This window comes from Lissotriton helveticus, chromosome 5_1 (genome assembly GCF_964261635.1).
Source record: "Lissotriton helveticus chromosome 5_1, aLisHel1.1, whole genome shotgun sequence".
Taxonomy (NCBI): Eukaryota; Metazoa; Chordata; class Amphibia; order Caudata; family Salamandridae; genus Lissotriton; species Lissotriton helveticus.
In genome coordinates, this window is record NC_136065.1 from 1,100,763,702 (window position 1) to 1,100,784,809 (window position 21,108).

General features: G+C 45.9%; 1 protein-coding gene across 3 annotated transcripts in view; it reads right to left on the reverse strand.

The window, feature by feature from the left end:
• Nucleotides 1-8,439: 8,439 nt before the first annotated feature.
• Nucleotides 8,440-21,108, reverse strand: part of ITPRIP (inositol 1,4,5-trisphosphate receptor interacting protein) — a 160,367-nt gene continuing 147,698 nt past the window's right edge. For all 3 annotated transcript variants that reach the window (XM_078643739.1, XM_078643740.1, XM_078643741.1), the window contains one exon: nucleotides 8,440-12,656. In XM_078643739.1, coding sequence (XP_078499865.1) covers nucleotides 11,006-12,643 — 1,638 coding nt within the window. In that variant the 5' untranslated portion in view covers nucleotides 12,644-12,656 and the 3' untranslated portion in view covers nucleotides 8,440-11,005. The remainder of the gene's footprint in view (nucleotides 12,657-21,108) is intronic.

Below are 21,108 nucleotides of genomic sequence, written 5' to 3' on the forward strand. Positions count from 1 at the left end.
GCCACGCGAGACCTAAAGAGGGAGATTGAGAATAGAGAAGGCGCACTCACCTTTCTATCACAATATCCAAAAAGAAAGTGGAGCGAACAAAGCTATCAAAGTCCTTCAGAGTGTCCCTCACACAGAGTGAAAAAACTCCTTTAGGTTTTTTAAAAGACTCCTCACCAACCAATCTAATTGGTGGCATATTTCATCATTGGGGTCCCACCAGAGATACCTAGTACGTCACAGTGTGCTTCAACTCCTGATTACAGCAGAGCTGTTTCAGTTTTCTTAAAGAAGATGAGGGGGTGAATGAGAAGGGCCTTCTGGGTTACCAACCAGAAGTGGCATATTATTTAATAACCATACCCTTAGACAAGGTTAAAAACACAAGGTTAAAAACAGTGGTGGATGTCTGGCAAGGAGTTAATGAGAGGTCACTAACCCCTCACCAGACATCCACCACTCTTGATATGGGTAAGCAAATGAAAGGAGGACCTTGCCTATCTCCTCAGGGAGTGGGATGGGGTCTGTGAGATTTGCTGACCCCACCCCACTCTGTGACGAGGCTTGATGATAGACACTTCATGGCTTAAAACATAAACACTCAGGTCTGAGGCTATCGGTGACACTCCCCCTTATCTTGAGTGGTGGGACCTTGCAGCGCTTTGCTGGGCTTAGAGGTCACGCCCACAAGGTTATGAAATCTTCAGCCCATCAAAGCTCAGATCAGGTGCCTGTGCATTTAGCGCATGTACAGTACCTGGCTGCCTCACCTGACCATGAAGAGTGTCTGTCAGGCTGATCGTTGGTCAACATGACAGTCATTCTCATACTCTATAAAGGGGGGGATCTCTGCACTAAATGATAGGCTGCCGCTGTTGGTTTTCATATTGAAGACAGTCATGCAATTAGTTGAGGAACCTATAGCCAATTATGCAAAACTTCCATTGTTCTTACCTGACATAAATTAAAATACCTAATTGAATGTCTTTATTACAACATGTGGGTAACATGACTGATTTGTAAATCAGTGTGCATAAAAAATATACTATTAGCAGCCACTGTTCAATAGGCTTTGTTGATTACTCCAGGCTCCTGGTGGTTGACAGGTAACTCCTGATTCTTTTGCCTACTTGACACACAAGGCATTTTTTGCAACTGCTTCAATTTTTCTTAAAGGCAGACTAAACATTTTTTAAACAAATGCACTACTGGGGTAGGTTGGAAAAAAGCAGCTGGAGGTTCCAAGCTTTATGTGTAATTGATGTGGTGGTAGAAGTCGTTTTCATCATTCAGCAACTTTTTAGAAAAGTCGTCACAAGAAATGCTAAAATTCCATCCCATCAGGCCTTCAGAAATCAGTTAACATGGCTATTCCAAATGCAGCCTACCTACTCATTGGCCAGGGGTATGCATAGATGCGCCCTTGGTCATGCAGTGCCCTACCAATGTCAAACGTAATGGATTAGAATGGAAAATCGGGCAACCCTCTGTAGATGCGTTGGGGCTGCCCATATAGGCTAAAAGGTGATGGGTGACCTCCTTGCCATCCAGTATGCACAGATCCGACTTTCACTTTCTTCTTTGAAGTGGTTAAAACACGAAGGGATCCTAATTCTACCAGCACATGAAATAAATAGCCCTTTTAGATGCTTCAAGGCCAATGAGCCTTTGGAAGAGGTACTGATAACTTGTGGCACGATATTTGTGCATAGACCTGTGATTGTTGACTGGGGCTTATGCCAAATGTGCAAAGCACACCGGGTAATGAGACGCCCTTGCGTTTCTATATTAGTTCCACCCAAAATAGTTTGGTGGTCCTGATGAAGAGTTAAGTGATATTCCCTTTTTGAATTCTGTCCTTTAAAAAAATGAAACTGAACAGCACACCGTTGATTTGGAAATACTGAATTTCACGTTTCAAGAAACCGAGGAAGCAAATATGTAAACACAGGAGCAAAAAGCACCTAAAAGACTACATTCCTAATGTTTATTAAGGACGTGTCTCTGTTGTTGCTTTCCAGCACAATCATTCTCACAACCCCTTGTTTTCATCCACTTGCCACCTATTATATAGACAATTCCGTTCAAGTTTTATTGATACTGTTCCACTAAAACACCACGTGCTGGAATATCAACGTGTTTGAGTGAAACGGGTTTCTAAGTACAAACCATGCAAGAGTCAGGGGTCACAAGTCATTAATTACCAGGTTGGGCCTTGTTCTCCTAAGGAGAACCATAGAAATAAAAAAAACGACTCAAAAAAATCAAACATAATTTCTTCAAGCACCGTTTTGAGAAAGGTCTTTTAAGATAGAAGTCACCCTAGTATTTTATTTGATTGGTCATGCCTAACACTGAGCATGTATGATATTGCCCCAATTACTTACCGGTAATCTTCATTACTCCGAGTTAGTCTTCCTCGCCACATGACTAACAAAGTGAGCTTCAGCTCCACACCAGAACCCTCCAAAGCAAAAAAAGAGTCAGCCTCCCATGCCTCCCATCCCTTCCCAATATGGCCGACCCATCACACCCATGACCTCTATAAGAGGCAGGCCGGCCCAACCCATCAGCCTGAAACTACCAAGCACAACCATGAAGCCGATAGCCAGACAGGGAGGGAGGGATGGGAACTCATGTGGCGAGGAAGACTAACTCGGAGTAATGAAGATTACCGGTAAGTAATCGGGGCATTACCTCCTCGTTAGTCTTCCTCTCCACATGACTAACAAAGTGAGCACATACCAAAGCCAAGCGGCTTCATGGAAAACTCACAAAAAACGACTCACAAAGTGAGGCAACAGATCTGAAGGGGACGCCCAAGAAGAGGGCAAACCCAACAGACCCGAACGAGTGGACGGACCACCCAAGAGAGAGGCAACCACGAGCAGGAAGAACCAGCCCGGGACAGAGAGACATCGGGAAGGCCGAAAACCGGACCCCAGAGACACGGAACGCCGCTAAAAAAAAAACGGCCCCAAGGGGGAAGGAGAAGGCCCGGAACCAGACCACAGTGACCCAACAAAAAAAAGGTCACAACAGAAAAAGAGACGCAGACTGGTAAGAGTCGCAAGGGGTGCAAGTAGCCAGCAAGAGAAACAGGCGGGTACCAAGGAGAGAACCCAGGTAGGTACAAGGCAAAAATGGAACCAGGAAAGTGCCGGAAACGACACCGAAGAGAACCGGCCACCAAGGGAACCCAACCGGCCAACAGCAAGAAGTGGAGAGCCCAAAGGGCCGCCCAAGGCCGGAAGGAAAAACCATAAGAAGGAAGCCAGCCGACGAAGCGAATAATGCAAGGTCAGAAAAATATGCCCTAGTTCGACACTCTGACAGCATCAGCCGGAATCAAACCCATGGCCAGAGATAGACAAAAAAAAAACAGCGAGCAACAGCTCCAGCACAAATCCACACTGGAGTGCAGGGACCCGCCAGGGAGACAAGAACCGGGAGCAACAGTACCCAATTCAACCACAACAGCAGCAGACGCCAATGGAGTCTCACCCAGGCGAACAACAGGATAATAAACCCTGGCCAGCCAAACAAACCCAGTAGCCCTGGAAGAAAAAGGACCCCAGGAAAACAGAAAGCCGGGAGCCCGGACGAGAGGGCCAGCAACACTAGGGACCCAAAGGAGTCATATGCCCCCAGGAGAACCCCCATCCAGACACTAAAGAGCCACAAAGCACTGAATGAGAGCCGAGGAGAGACCGGGCTACCAGGTAGGTACCGCCGTAGACAAAAGCGACCCAGGCAAAGACAGCACCAAAGCGCCAACAAAAACTACAGGGGCGAACCCCACAAACACCCCGGAACACGAGGCAGGGGACAAAGCTCCCAGAACAGCAACACAGAAGCCTCAGCAAGGCAGGGGGAAAAAATTCCAGAGAAACAGGGGAACTCACTGACCCCGCAAAGACCGGGGCATACCCCCCAGGAATGCAAAAGGCACCAACACTCAGGAAGGAGACCCCAGAACAGAAAGACGCCCGGCCGTAACAGGAGACAGGGTCGGGAGGGAGCCAAGGAACCAAGGGACCAAGGAAAACACAGAGGGCCGAGACCAATAGGAAGGGGAGGATTCAGAATGACAGAGAGGGGAAACACCGCCAGCCAGCCAACAAGACCCCAGGAAGGGCCCCACCAATGCAGACAACCCCAACCAGAAATGAAAGTCCGAATACAGGACCCGTCCAAAAAGGACCAGCGAGACCGCCAAAAAAAAAAAACGACCCGCCAACAAAAATGCAAAAGGAACACCCCAGCAGAGGCGGGCCGAGAACCCCTGGTTCAACCAAGCAGGCACCACTCAAAGCAGTAGAGCAACCAAAGAGTCACAGCGCCAGGAGCAGGGTAACCCAAGAACCGACAACCGGAGTAGCCTGACAGAGGGTAGTAGGACCACAACAGAACCCGACCGCCAGAAGAAGCTGGCGACCACGGGAAGCCGGTAGGAGGGGGCGCAGGAGCCACCAGCCGAGACCGGGAGCAGGATGAGGAGGGAGCGGCAAAGCTGCGGCCTTGGAAAAGACAACAAGCCCCCCAGGAGCGGAAACAGAACTTTCCGCTATTTCCAGGCCGGCAGGCAAGAACCAGGACCGACCATGCCCAATCACTGAGACAGACGAGAACAGACGCATGTAGGGAGGAATGGCCGTAGGCCATCAGACACGCCGCAGTCTACAGCCCCCGAAACCCCCGGAGGATGACCGACAAGAAAAAACGGCCAAGACAGACTCCGCACAACAACAGAGAGCATGGTGGGAACAGAAGTGCACACCAAGCCGCACATGAAAGGCAATCAAGGATGCCCCCACATAAGTGCGAAGCACCACAAAGTGAAACAGCAATGAGCAGGTCCCAAACATGAGCAGACGAAGAGTAGACCGAAGTGGCAATGAGTCACAGTCTCAACACAACCACAGTACCCACACCAGCCAAACGCAATACCAGGAGAGCAGCAATAGCCGGTCCGGGAATAGTGAACCTGACACAGTACAACCACAGTTGCAGCACCGTCCAGCCACAGGTAACCGGCAGTCATACCTCCCTGCTCAGGAGACCCCCGCCAGGGAAGTGACCAGGACAAGTCGTAGACCACTCTCAATGTGAGGGAGGGACAGTGCACTCAGCAAGCGACCTCAACGGTGAGCCACCTCTGTCCAAAAAAACAGCAACATGGCGTCGACTGACAGACGCCTACAACAACCCTACACAATGCCACACCTAACCAGGACTCCCGAAGGACAAAAACAAAGGCCGAGTGGACCCGCAGGGAAGAGAACCCATGACCAAGAGGCCAAACACAGGTGCCTGCAGTGGACGCAACATACCACCAAGCCATCTCCAACAACGCACCCACAGCACTAGCAGAAAGGTTGGCAAAATTTACAGCACTGGCAGGATGCGAACCCCACACCCGAGAGAGGCAGAGGCACCAGGAGCACAGAACTTACCATTGAGCCACAGCTCTGTGGATACTAATAAACAACCACCGGCACAAATAAATAAATAATGCACAGTATACACATTTATCCCCATAGGCCTATCAGAAAGAATTGGCGGGAATAGATCCCTTGTCTAGTGGAAGCCTGTGACATCAGGGGCACAAGACTCACCACTGAGTTACAGCTCCTTGGTAACAACGAGGCCACAGTGACCCCCCATGAAAAGCAAGGAGGCAGAGGACCAACGGCATCCCGACACCGCAAAAATAAACGCACAAAACGAACATATACCATATCAGGATACTCAGAAAGAGTAGGCGGGAATAGAACCCATGTCCCGAGTCAGCCTGTGCAATCAGAGGCACAAGACTCACCACTGTGCTACAGCACCTGGGAAGCCAAAACGTAGGAAAACATAACTGAAGGAGCAAGAGACAGACATAGAAGGGCCAGGAGGCCAGAGAAAACAACCGAACCGGGACAGGTAGGGGCAAACCAACCCGCCGACGCCCCTGAAGTCGAGGATAACTAACATCACCTACAACATAAAATGCAGAAACAGATACGCTGAAATTCAAGGAATCAAAACCCAAACCCAGGCTCCCCTACCCAAGGGAGATGGTGACAGCCCAAAGCTGTGCACCCATGAAAGTTCCGAGACCAGACAACAGGAACAACCCAGGAAAACCGGGAGGGAGACCAAGACCAATGACCCCCCCCCCAACCAACACAAGTAACAAAAGGCAAACACACATTAGAGTGTCAGTACCAGCACCACATGGGAGTAAGAACGTCAGTAGGGGAACCGTGATAGGGGCGGATTAACAAGAAAAAAATAAAAAAGAGCCCCACAGTAGTCCGAGCCTGCTGCCAGGGCAAACATAAGGCGGCCGGATCACAAGCGTCCCAACATACACAATGTAAAACACAAATGCACATACGAAAACAATATCACCTTAGGACACTTTATCCCCATAGGCCCATGCGAGATCCACAGGAAAATGCGAATACTGCCGCACCACTGAGCGAAGCCAGAGGGAACCGGTCCCGCCCACCGGAGCCCCGGGGGAGGAGCAGAACGCCACAGCCGCCCAGGCTGGAAAACGCAGGAAGAAGGACTCTGACCGGAATCGACACAGCCGCGGAAGAGAGGACTGTCCAAGGACCGCACCCGCCCGGACGGCAGAAGGTGAGCTCGACAGGGGTCAACAGTGAAGGCCGTACGGAGGCCAGGCCCGTGGAGCGCAGTAATGCAGGAATCTGGCGGAGCGGCCTTTATTTCTATGGAACGGGCCGCCACCCTAAACCCCCCAAATGGCAGGGACAAAACGGGGAAACGCCGCCGTACCTGAACCAAGCAGGCTAGGAAGCATAAAACAGATTGTGCATAAAAATGCGCCCGATCCAGGCAAAGACAGGGTCGCATATAATATGTGCATCCGGCCAACAGCTGCAAAGCACACGTATCACCCAAGGCGTTTAAAAACATATGCATATTGTTACGCAAAACAGCGGCACACATGAGATGGAAGGGGACCCGGGATTAGAACCCATGACCAGGAGGTCAAACACAGGCCCCTTGCAGATACTGGTGCCGGCAGTAACAAACAGTTACAAGCAGTGCGAGGCGAGGGGCCAGAAGGGCTCAGAAACAGCAGAGCCCCAGACCAACCCGCCCGCCCCCCCTCTTGACCCTTGGCCCGCTAAGGCAGAGCCTACCCGGCCTCAAAGAGACCGGAGGAAGGAAGGGGGGAAAGTCCAAAAAGCCCCAGAGTCCGCTAGAGCAGGACCACCGACCAAGGACCCACGCTCCTGCTACAGCAGGAACCACTTACCTGAAGACGCATCCGGAGAGTAATGACGTGCAGAACTAAAAAAACAGGCTGATGGGTTGGGCCGGCCTGCCTCTTATAGAGGTCATGGGTGTGATGGGTCGGCCATATTGGTAAGGGATGGGAGGCATGGGAGGCTGACTCTTTTTTTGCTTTGGAGGGTTCTGGTGTGGAGCTGAAGCTCACTTTGTTAGTCATGTGGCGAGGAAGACTAACGAGGAGGTAATGCATTTACAACAACCTCACTGAGGACAGAGTTTGTTTCTGCAGGCAGTGCATTTCTTTATTCTATTAATTGCAACTGCCACTCTTTGAACAAAAATGACGCTTAAGTTAAGCCGCTGTTATCAGCATACGTTATGCTTTGACTCTCGTTATGCACCATTCGTTCTATGGGCTTCGGCTTATTCACAGAGAATCTGTTTTCCTCGTTTTTTTCCTTCTTCCAATTTGGAAGATCTGTAAGCATGTCACCAATTAATCGCAATAGTGAATGACAAACCATCCTGGGCAATGACTGCGCAATACAAAATCAACAATGATCCAATTGTAATGGAGAAAAACTCTTATCATTGACTGCAATATAAGATCCAGAATATGAACTTCCATATGAAGAAAGGGGATTTTCCAACCAAAATGTATTGCCTCCGCTTGCCCTCCGATGAACCATTTTTTTAAATGTTTAGGTCATGAGGAGTGAATACACTTATTTGCACTCAACCATTTGCCTTTTAAAGTTAATCTTCTCCCAGTAACATCACAAAGCACCCAATGAAAGCTGTTATTGGAAATGCCTCATGCTAAGGAGCAATATCAGCAAGGAAGAAGATGGCCATCAGAGGCAGGGGCTTGCCTCCATCTTCAAACATTTCCCTGCCATGGACCTTAAAAATGGAAAATAATCCTGGTGGGAGTTTGCAAGTTTAAGGTGGAAAGAATGACCTACATGCTGTAAAGTACTGAGAGCACAATGCATCGAACCCACAATTCGTCTGCTGCTGCTGTGATCAGGCAATCACAATTAAGGTTCTAAAGTGGAAACCACTTAGGAAAATCTGGCATGTATGAAGAATAATAAGAATACACAATAATTCTCATTTCCAGCAAAAATACACAAACCTCGTATAACTTTCGCTCAAGTGCACTGTAGTGACAACAGGATGGCACATATGTGCTTTAAACATCACAAACATCTTCCTTTATTGGTAAAAAAAATTCTAGCAAAATTATCCTGCTATCAAAACACAGGGACAAAGAGTTTTGAATACGTCTCATTGTATCTCCTTTTCAGTACATCGTTTTGGGAAAAACTCGCTTTCATAATAATTTCTCTAGAATTGGACACATATACATTAAAGTGCACTCCTGTGAACATGCACCACTGAGAATATTATGTTAGCTTTACCCCCAAACACCCCTTGGCAATTTCAATGTTGGTTTGATTCATTTAAACTAATTTGACTAACACAAATAAATAAAAAATAACTTGTAAAAGGGAAGCTCAGTACTGTGAAAGTGTGATCCACTCGTATGGAGTCGTGGTGGGACAGCCTGACTTCTTTAAAGCAATGTTTTGTTTTTTGTTTTTACAAATTAAGTGCTGGTTACAGTCTCTAGTTCTTGCTACTGTTAAGCTTCCCAACATCATGAACTCTACAACTTCTCAATCACAGCAAATGCAATTACAAAATAAGTGCCTATTTATTTTTGGGGCATTCTGGATGGCCTGGCAGGCAGCATCATGGTTGCCTTGGTGCACTGAGTGAGCCATTCTTTAGTGGTATAGACCAGGAATGCATCTTGGGGTACATTTTGAGGACGTTTGTCTTGAAGTTGTAACCCATGTTTGTCCATGGTGAGGACTCTGTCTGGTTGGCCTGGTTGGCTCTTCCTGGCTGGCGTTAGTTCTGTGGGTGACTGGGCTGGTCCCTTAGTGGAACATACAGTGACCCCTGAATGTCACCTGCTATCAGCTGAAACTTTGAACAGAAAGTTTCATAACCTTCCTCAGTCATTGATTACACTGTTGGGTCAGTGCAGCTCCCAAATCATGGAGGTTGTCGGTCTCTGTTTATTACCTGGGGGAAATAAATAAATGATTCGCAGGGGCCACCATAGTATGTGTCTTAGACTTTGCAACCATTCTAGTCATTTTACAACTCTTAGCAAAAGCCCTCTGCACAATAACGAGTCTATTCATTTAGCACAATTCAGTCTAAATCTGCACTCCTTTCTTTTAACTCTGATGGATGAAAGGCTGAATCAAGTTTGTTGGAATGGAATATGTGGCACTGAGGCTTGCAGAGAGTCTACATCCGTAGTTGTATTATGGAGAGCGTGCACTGCCCACCCTGTGCCATGGCACACATTTAACTCAATGCGCCGTGTAACAGCAGATGTGCTTTTCCCAGGACAGGCACACATCTTTGCCTGTACTGGGAACAGTGCATATGTCAAAGATGGAGCAGCGTTTGAAGCCGTTGGTCCACCTTTCCCTCTGCAAGTGGGAACTGGCCTGCATTTCAAAGGGGGCGAAAATTCAGCTACAGGCGGGTGCAGTCAGTGATTGCACCCACCTGCAGTGGAATGTCCGAGTTCTCCTTCAGGCTCCTATTATTCCTTTTCAAGTGGTGCCCTCAGGTGGCACTTTGGCTGTGTGTCACCTTTATGTGGAGCACAGTCAGTGCATCACCCAACCGACTCTATGCCTCTGTGTTGGTGTCTATAATATGAAAAATGTTTGCAGGTAAAGGTTTCCCTGCTTCATATGGTGCCATGCCACCCTACAAATGAAAGAACACTCCCTTGAGATTGTGCTAAATGTGCACTAGTGCATCTGAAGGTCCTACCATAACACCAAAGTGCCCAGGGGTGCAAAACCGGTGAACCCGCCGGTTGCACACTTTGTGCACTTTCAATAATATTGCCCTTGGTGTGATAAAAGAAGTGAGTCAGTCCACTGAGCCTGAAATAAAATGTAAGCACCTTAAGGTACCGATGGTCAACCAAGTTTGGCTATTTGGCTTTCAGTCTTATATATATTTAGCTTCCTGGCAGATAAAGCACATCCACTACGTTTGTTTGGATGTCATGAAGACCAGACGGCCAGTTCAAAAAGGAAGAGTAAATGTGTGGAATATAAGGATAAAAAGAGTTAAAAATAAGTTCAGTTCACTGACGGTGTCTGTCTCATGCTGTCATGAAGGCTTTCTGAATGATAATGTCAATTATAGCAGATATGCTCATCCAACACTGCCACTTTTTTATCTGTGTATGATTTCAGGATGTATTTATGGGAATGTTTATAGACTAGAGTCTAAATAAATAACTTTTTGGCTTACTGACATCCAGGACTGCAAACGCTAAAGAGCAGAGGCTCCGTCTAAACGACAATGCTGAATGCTGATCATGTCACCAGAGTCCTGATTACTAATTTCTTCCAATTATGTTTGTACTGAGAGGGAATTGTTGTCTACGTTGCCACTATTACCAATAGCTTCGGAGGACATTAATCATAAACACATATTGATGACAGCAGTACTAAAAAGGGTTCAAAGGATCATGGGTGCTTTCTGCTGCATAATGACATAATGAACATATGCAAGCGTTAATTTGAACTGCATTGATAAATGCACGGCGAAGCTTGAATAACAAGTGTCTCTCTCGGCATTCACTGAATGCAAATATGGTAGCAGGCAATGAGCATCTTGGATTTTCTGCAGGAATAGTCTCTTGGTCCTATGACACTTTATTGATGATGTGTGTGTGTTCTGCAGGAATGTGTAGTGTGTACTCATTGATCAACACTGTGGCATTCTTCAGCATCTCATTAAACATGTCCACCGTCTTCTTGTAAAGATCTCTGTGCAACACAAATGGGCGGAATAAGTTCAGAGGTTCGGCAAGGCGGAATACTTCTGGAAGCTGGGTTGTCTCTGGGATCTTTGGGTTTCCAATGAGGAAATGGTGTAGCTTCTTCTCTTGCAGGCATTTCTTCAGGTAGTTCAGCATATCGCGTAGCCTGGCATCCAAATGGTCAAAGTCCCAGTCGGCATAGGGCCGAGCAAGGAGTAGGTGCATCAACACCGTCTTCAGATGGTAGTTCGTCAGCCCACTCTGTCCGGTTAGACTGCATTGCTTTCCATGGAGGAATGTTGCTATCTGTAGACAGCTGAGGTGACATGAATTCTCAGGCAGCCTTTTGGCAATATCTTTCAGGAATCGCCTCTCATAGACTGCAAAGGACAGAAACCAGTAAATGCTGGAGGAGGTGTCATCCAGCATACTGCTGCCCGAAACGTGGGACATAAAATAGACATCTGAATCTTCATATTGCACCACCGGAGAAAGGTTGAATGTAATGCATTTTCCAGAGCGAAGCTTTATTTTTAGAGCTCCAGGTGCATCTAAATGGCTAAAAGTGAGGTCAAAATCATACTTTCGGGAAATCTTATTCCATGCTTTGGTTACTGCAATCTGGAACCATTTCATGACTTGATCTGTGTCCAGATACTGAGTATTTTTGCAGCAGAGCAAATCCTCCATTTCACGGTTCATCTTTGCCACATTGTTTTTGCTGTGTAGAAGACAGAGCATGTCTTCTCCAAGCTTGGTCTTGTCACAGATACACCCTGTCCCTCCTTCATCAGGTCGGCAAACTTTAATCTTCCCATAGCCTTGTTTGTCTGGTGGGATTGATATTTCAGAGCCCCAGATTTGTGACTGGAAATGGTACGGTTCTGGAGGAGAAAAAGGCACGATCAAGTCACAAATTAAGGGTTTGTTCACACGCCAGTTTTCATACATGCTACCAATACCTATGCTGTCCTCCACTTCCATGTCTGCATCACGGTTACACACACTTCTCAGTGCTTCCAAAAGGTCATCTGCAAACCCTTCAACAAATTCACGTGTCCTGCCAGCATCGTTGGATGCCCCGCGAATGCACTGTTCGTAAAAGCTGGCAAGCACTGCTTTATTTGGGAGGGTCACTCCCTCAAACATGTTCCCAAGTATGTGTGAGTCATCTTCCTCTAAGATGGGCTCCTGCGAATGTTCATCTAGATAATCTTGCCTCCAGATCTCAATCAACAAGAAAATGATCATGGACACTGCAGTCCAGAAATTTGAGGCTAGGCCCTCATCTTTCAAGTTTTCCTCTTGCTCCAGGGAGGCTTCCTTTTGCTCTTGGTCTGCAATCATCTCCTGCTCGAGGCGCAGTTGCTCCATTTTCAGATTTTCTTCATGCTCCTTCATCTTTTGAATGATGTTATCATCTTGCTCTGGTAGAGTCGCATTGTCTTTTGGGAAAAGAAGAGGGTGGTTGACAATGGCCGTAATCACCACAAAACATACTTTGAAGAAACCAGCTTGCATCTTGAGTTTTCGTCTGAAACAAAAAATATCAGAAAAACATTTGTTAGTGGTACAAAATACGTTCAAATGCCGTAACTTGACGTGTGACAACAGGAAAAGAAAGAATACAATTAACTAAGAAGAGTATGCATGTCGTTCAAGACTTTTGCCTCTTGCAAAACAAACAAAGCACTAAGCAAATTTCAGGCAGTATTTGGTACTTCTGGCTTTTTTCCAATTGAAAAATACACCAACTTCAGTCTGCTTTATTTCAAAGGCAAACATTTTAACGCAGTGTAAAATATATGCAGGTTTCCACTATAAATATCTCGCAGCATATGCCCTACAATGGTAAAGCGCTTCAGTGGCAAAAATATATGGTATCTTGATTATCACAGTTTTTATCGATAAACCCCACTTACAGAAATGTGGTAAAGCAGCTTATGTAACCCAGTAATAGTGCATCAGTCATTACAAATGACTTGACAAAGCCTGTAGACATAACCTTTTTTATTGTGAAAAGCCTAATATGTCCTAATAGGCTCATATATAACCATTGTTGTGTTTTTCGATTAAATCCTGCTGGTGTGCACATTTCTACATAGTACTTCACAGATAATGACAGCAGACTAAATTTACAGAGTTAGTTTCGCATGCGATACTTTTTTGAGGCACGTGATTTGTAATAAGACTTCAGGGCCTGCTCTACGGGGGTGCGATCCAGGGTCTTATTGGTAAGGTGGGCACTCAGGCAATGGCCGAGGGGCCGGTATCCGAGTTCCAGCTGTGGGATGCTTTTTTGGGCAGCCTGGGGGGCGATTTGGGGTGTGACTGGGGTGTTCAGATGCCGCTAGCGGCCCAGTGGGTGCCTACGTGGCCTTTCTGGAGGCAGATGGGCATCTATTACCTCCCTTTTATCAATGGGCAGAGGTGTCACTTCCTTTCTCTCGCTGGGCAGGCTCATTAATGTGTGCAGATAGAGTGGGGGTAGTGGGCCTGAGCAGAAGTGGCCTCGCTAGTTTTCGGGTGTGTTTCACAAGTGTGAACTAATCAGAGCATTTTTTTTATCTAAGTAAAGTTAAGAAAACATGCCTCTGCCAGAGACCCCTCCTCCCCTTCTTTCTATAAAACTTCCCCAAAGCAGTGTTTTGCCAAAAGGCAATATGCAAATGTGGACCACTTTTTTTGTGTGCCTGGGACGATTTTTAATCCCAATCCAACCCTGGTGCGATCAGTGCCACCACACCGGGCGCTGACTTAGGGTGGGGGCGCCATGTTTACCAGTATATTATAGCTTTAAATGAACCTGCTGGCACATTTTTTGCCTCCAGCAATTTTCAGGCATCAATAAAAATGTGTAGATAACTCTGGTGATTAATGTTCTTCCTGGAGAGAGACCAGCCTTTTGTCTAGTGGAAGTTTTGACTCATCATAAGGTAGCGCAGAGGGTTTATATGCCTGCTGCAAATAACGTGTATTATGCAGATCACAAAGTGCATATAATATAAATAGGTCGGTGGGTTACTGCTTTTGTCAGAGAGATTCTTTTGTTACTTGCAGTTTATACGTTAAAATCTTAATATGCAACAGTGAGCTATAAACTGTCATCCGAGAGCTGCATGCAAACTGCATGGTATAGATTAGACCTATGTGTCTATTTGCCCAGTCTTTCATTATCCTAATCTTCCAAAAACGGTTAATTTGGGTAGAAATAATGTTTTATTATTAAAGAGAGTCTCTAACAATGATGTAAAGTTTTGAATTCTGAATTTGTGCTTTTCTAGACCAGGGACTCTTAAGCTATACTGCATAACAGTATGGATGACATGTGACTCCTACACCTTATAGTCCTCTGTCTCGTGTAACATTTCATTTACACTGATTTACACATGTATGATTGTCTGTGCAATGTGTGTGTGATTTAAAGTGCTCTGACACCTTACAATGGCATGAGGGGCGCTATAAAACTAAAGGAATCTAAAACAGTGGTTGTGTAGACTTTTGAGGGGCACTGTAAAATAGGTGTAGTGAGGGAATCTGTGGCAGAGGTGGTCATAGTGGGGCGCCAACAAACATTGTCTCACAGGGCGCCACCAGAGCTACAACTAGCCCTGTAGGACTTCAATACCTCAGGAATGAAGGTAGATGTATTAAGCTCATAACAAGCATTCTTCAGCTGTCCCATTCAGCAGCAACTGCCACTGCCCAGAACCCCCCCTCTTCCGCAACCTTCCATTCCAACGTTTCAAACCTCCTCTTCATAAAAAGCTTCCAAACACAACATATCTCTTTTGTGCATACAGTAAAATGAAAAGAACAGATGATAGCATTAATGGCACAAAAGACAAACATCATACAATACAAGAAGAATAAATTATTCAGCACAAAACTGCTGTACTTCTGCAGAATGACATCTAGTCAACTTCCGTACATTTCAAACATCTCCTCCCTGCAATTCAGCCGTATTTCTTTTACCTAGCAAACTTTGAATGGAGGTGACCAAACACTTTCCCCTTTGTTACCAGCCCAATCATCAACCTTGACATTGACAGCACGTTTTACAGATCGATATTCTTTCATGTTTTACTTGATAACTCTTCTCAAATGTACTCATTCACTCTCACACACCATCCAACTTTCATCTAAAGTACATCCAGCTACCTCATTACACTTCATACAACCAGGATACACCCTAGAATATGGTGCTCTTCGTTTTAGCAAGCAAAATAGAGTAACACCTGTAGCAGAATGAGGCATAGTTCTATAATTCTACAACCTTTTTTGAACAGCCATATTCCAATGTAAACATCACTCAAAAATTCCAGAACGGGAACAGAATTTACACAATCCACAATTTTCACCTCCAGCCATTTAGAAAAATGGTCCACAGGTACCAAAGCATACCTTCCTGAACATGCTTTTTGAGAAAATGATCAGCAAAAATCCAGCCCTAATTTCTGCCCTGGACCTCTTGAGAATTCCAGGAATTATAGAAGTTTCTTTAAACATATACAATGTGTTACTCCTTGTGCATGGTAAACAACTTCTCACATGCCTTTTGATCAAACTATACATCCCAGATCACCAAAAAGGATTCCTGGCCTTCTCACTCATCCCAGAGGGAAACACCCATGACATTTATGTAAATACATCGCGGTGCTATCGCACCGCGACTTTTACATCGCATGGTCGGTCACATCACAGCCTATTAGTCCGCATGCAACAAAGGCGCGATGGCATTGACATTGCATGCAATTACAGCGCATGCGATGTTAAAATGCCTTTACATCGCAAAAGTAAATGTGCTTTTCCTTGCCATAACAGAACATAACAGAAACGGGCGAATGATAATGTTGTTATTATTTTATATATTTCATAACAGAAACGGGAAATGGGCTGAGACGTACTGAGAAAGAAGTTTACAAAAACAGAACATAACAATGGATGCATGGATGGGTGCTGGGTAGGATGCATGGATGGGTGTATGGGTAGATGGATGCTGTGTGGTGGGTGGGTGGATGGATGAATGGATGGCGGATGGATGAATGGATGGATGTATGGATGCATGGGTGGATGGTGGGTGGATGACGCATGGATGGGTGGATGAATGCTGTGTGGTGGATGGCGGATGCATGGGTTGATGGGTGTATGGGTAGATGGGTGGATGAATGGCTGGGTGTGTGGATGGATGCTGTGTGATGAATGGGTAGCGGATGGATGGCTGTATGGGTGCGTGTATGGATGCTGTGTGGTGAATGGATGATGGCTGTGTGGATGGAAGCTGGGTGGTGGATGGCTGAATGGATAGCGAATGAAGGATAGAGACAGTTATGCTGAGCAATAACAAATGCCAGTTTATTCAGAATTAAATAGAAGAAATAGTGTTTGCCAGTCATATATAGAACCAAGCTTCATTTGATGAATTATTGTTTTATAGATTGTCATTGTGGGCGCATTTTAATCCTATTTTTCATCTTTTATTTCTGTATAACAAATGTATTGTGTTTTATGTTGTCTGCTATTGCGGAAACAAAGATTGGTGGCGATTGCAGTGGCTGGGTAGCTACTGAAAAGAAGTACAAATAATCACACAATGTAACTCCCAGTCCCTAGGGCAACATTGCCCAGGTAAGTACAAATAATCACACAATGTAACTCCCAGTCCCTAGGGCAACATTGCCCAGGTAGGTACCTGGGTAAGCATCACAGAAATAAGTGAAGTTCTCAGCATCTAGGGGAGCGAGCAATTTAGCAGCCCAAGCCAATTTGGTAGTAAGGGCATGGTTCTGGAGTGGCACCTTGGCAGAAAAAAAGGAGTGTTCCCAAACCCATTTGGCAGAGTAGATTTAAGGAGCTGAAAACTAGCCTGTTAAGCGATTGGTTCAATGTCTGGGACTTTCAGCACTGGAAACACTTGCAGGTCAGAAGTTTAAGGTGTTACACAAATGCCTCTGTATTTGTAGGAAGTGGATATTTATGAGAGGACGGTCTTGTGCTGATTCCAACCAGGCATCCGATTTATGTTCACTCCCACATTCCCGGTTGGGTCTTCATCAGGACTGGAGGCGGTTGGACAGCCTTATTCTGCAGAAACGAAGGAATCAGACGTCCTCTGCTGCGTACTAGAGCAATTGCCAAGGCGCCACAGACAGTTAAACACGTTGCACCGGCTGGTGCAGAATAACCACCATGGATTAATAAGAACCAGGGAGTACCCAAGGTGCTTGTCGGCTGACATGCACCATCAACATTAGAAGACCAGAGAAATCATACACCTCAGAATAAGGCTGTGCAACCGCCTCCAGTCCTGATGAAGACCCGCTTTAGATGCGCATAAATCAGCACATCGTCCCCAGGGTTGAAACGTCGACGTTCTATGGCATATACCAGTCAGCACAAAGTCCCACTGAACAAAAGAAATAATTCAAGGCTCTGTTGACTATTGTGCCTTACATTGGATATTCGAAGAAGTTTTTGTTTTATGTATTTATGTTTTGTCACTTATAATCACTCAGTCACCAGTCACGACCTAGACACTTTATGTATTCACAGCCTATGTATTTCATGTACATTGGACAGCATATTTTGATTCATTGCAGAAACAAAACGTTTGAAAAAATGTGAATACTAAAGACTTATTTTTCTAATTTTGTGGTCAGTGTGGAATGATTGCTTGTATCCTTCATGGGATACTGTGAATATATTTATGTATTAAGTACTACGTTGATTTGAATCGTATTTTCTGACCGAACCACTGTTGTTTGTTTAATTACCCGCCCAGGTTCTGAGGTTCACAGGGTTACCCCATTACACTTGATAGTAGCAGCAGTGGGACGGGTGGGGGCGAAGCTGGGCGGGGCAGGGGGGACTCGGGTAACAAAAACGTACCTCCCGCCGCTCTTCTCCTGTGTCCCGTCCCGTCTTCTTCCTGGCTTCTTGTGGGGAAGCAGGAAGCACCGGGGCTCCCACGCTCCCCGCAGCTCATCACCAAGCTGCAATGCAGTGTTGTGATTGGTCTGAGTGCCATGACACGTTGCTTAGCCAGGGGCTGGAAGGGTTGGCATGTTCTCCATGAAGGCTGTAATGCTGCCTGCATGGAGAAGAGGGTAGTGCACATGACTTTGTTGGGCGGCCTGAGACGGCCGTCCAAACAGTCATTGTGCACAGGAATGTTCTACCACTCCTCCCCTGCTCTGCAGCCCCACCCCCTCATAAATGCTGCCGCAGCAGGAGGGCAAAAAAAAAAGATAAAAACATTACATTATTATCATTTTATTTTTTCCTTTCTTTTGCTGATTCCTGGCAGTGGGGCGACGCTCCTCCACTTTAGCGAAGAAACCGCAACTGTCACACATGTGTTCTAGCAGTGGTGTCATGACTGCCCCTACCCCGAGTTCACAGCTTAACCAGGCTTGGTGCTGGCACTAATAATTATTTATGCGCCTGCTCTGTCTGCAACTCTGCAGAGAAAAGCTATTAAAAAATAAAGTAAGGAAAAACCATAAGAGATTTCATGGATGCAAATCTTATAATAGTAAAGGAAGCCCAGGAGGTTAAATGATGAGAAAAAGAGAGAGAAAGAGTGAGAGAGTGGGCTGGAAGGAAGAGTGAATGGGAGGACACATGAAAAGAAGAAAGAAAATGACAAGAAGGATGAAAATAATGGAAGGATTGATTCACGTGTAAAAGCACTGATGAAAGTAATCCATCATTTGCATGGGTGGGTGAAAGAAAGAATGGCTGGAACAATGAAAGACTGGCTGAATGGGTGGATGAATTAATGGAAGTCTAGGTGGATGGGTGAATTGATAAAATGGAGGATAAACGACGCATGGATGAAAAAAAATGTGGATGAATGGATGGGAAAAGGATTGATGAATGGTTGGAAGTGTGAGTGGAAGGATAGAAGGGTGGATGGAAAAGTAATTATGAAAGGATGGATAGAGAGAATGGCAAAGGAAGGATAGATGGAATAGTGAAAGTATGGATGGATGGAAGCATGAAAAGATGGATAGATGGATGGATGCATGAAAGACTAAAAGGAGAGATAGATGGACAGAGGTGGGTGAAGGGATCTTATTTAGGGTGGGTAGGTCTTACTCGCATTACTCACCCAATGGCATTCGCAGCATGGGTCGAAGTGTGTGTGGGGTATTTTAATTTTCTGGCTACTCCCTTGGGTCCTATCTGCAAGTACGCTTTGGCAGGTGGTGTTGGAAAAGAGTTTGGTCAAAAGCGCAACTTGAGCAAAGGCAAAAGTATACTATGAGAGAACCAAAGTAATTCAATGAAAAACTTTGAGTGATGTTGTGGTTTTTTACTAACATTGCAATATTGCACCACAATAATTTAACTCTTACGAATAAGTCGTTCAATTAAGAGCTTGATCGAAAACCCCATGCACTGAACATCGGTTAGATAAAGTCAGCACACACTTTCGCGTTTTGCCTCGCCATGGAAATTCATTCTCGGGTATGCATGGGCCGGTATTCACCGGTACTGAGTACCGGCACTTCTTAAATGTATCACTCTGACTACCGGCACTTCTCTACTGCCTTGGAGAGTACCGTTACTCATGACAAGGTAGGCTTAGTGGCTGTGACTGCTGGCGCAGTGGCGAGCAGGAGTGGGACGTGTCTCCGGGAACAAATTCGCCGTTTCTGTCTCCCGATCTGAGCGCCAGCTGAGCTATTCAGCAGGGCTCATCTGAATAATGTCCGGTGCTCGCCGTCATGCTGTGCTTGACAAAGCAGGGTTGAGATTCATTTTACCTGCTAGTGTGCGCGTGCGATTTTCAAACCACAGCACTTCAGGTAGGAAAAAGACCGTGCAGTATAATACTTTAAACATAGACATTTTATTAGGGGCAAGGGCAGATTCTCACACTTCCCGTACTTTCTCTGGATCAGAGGGTTAATGCCCAGACAATGCGATCGAAGAGGCCCCTGGAGCACTAATCTAACTCACTGTTTTCTGCACTGAGGCACCTACCTTCCTAACGCCACATACCTGGATTACCCGGTCTGTGCATAGAAGGCTTTCTTATTAGACAAAGAAGCTCAAAAATAGCGCCACCAGCCCTGTGTTTCCAGACATTCCTAAAACTCTCCTTTAGATGCGCCTGGCTCCCTTCTTGCTCTGTCACGCTGTTGCTGTGACAGGATGTTGCATTTCCTGCCTGCCAGCCGGGCCCCATGGCACCCAGCAATTCCCTTGCTACATGAAGTTGAGGAGGAAGCCGGTGTTCCAGAATCGATCACCTGCTGACCTTCTCCTGCCCTCCACATGATGGGCTATTGCTGTGCCCAGCCCAGAGCCCAACTTCTGCCCCACATGCACCACGTCAGCCCAGTGCTACCTTATATCTAAACTAGCAGTTTTGCTAATTTATTAGTAGTGCCAAGTGTTTAACACCCCTGCTTGACACTGACACTACGAATCAGCACCCTTTATTTTCTCAGCATAGTTGGACTTGACAAGTCAGGTGATTATTGTTCCCACTGGAGACAGGTCAGAGTTTTCTCCACTGGCAGTTTTCACTCTCACCATTGAGTAGCGTAGAGCAGTGTTTCCCAAACTGTGGTCCGCGGACCCCCAGGGGTCCGTGACACATTCCCAGGGGGTCCGCAGGCAACAGTTTTAAAAGCACAGAAAAGTTTCTTGTATAATTAGCAGCTTTCCAGCAACAATAAAAGTGTCAAGAGAATGCCAGTGATTAATGTACCTGCTGGAGAGCAAGGAGAGTTTTGTTCAGTGGCAGCTTTGATTTAGCTAATGTAGCACAGAGGGTTAATGTGCCTACTGCAAAGAAAGTGTAACATGCATTTTAAAAAGCAGCATTTTATGTGCATAGGTTCGTGGTTACTGCTTTTGTCACAGAGATTCTTTTGTTACTGTGCACTTCATAAGTGACAATCATAATCTAGCAGAGGGACCTATAAACTTTCATCAAAGAGCAGCTTGCAAACTGCATGGTACCAGTTAGT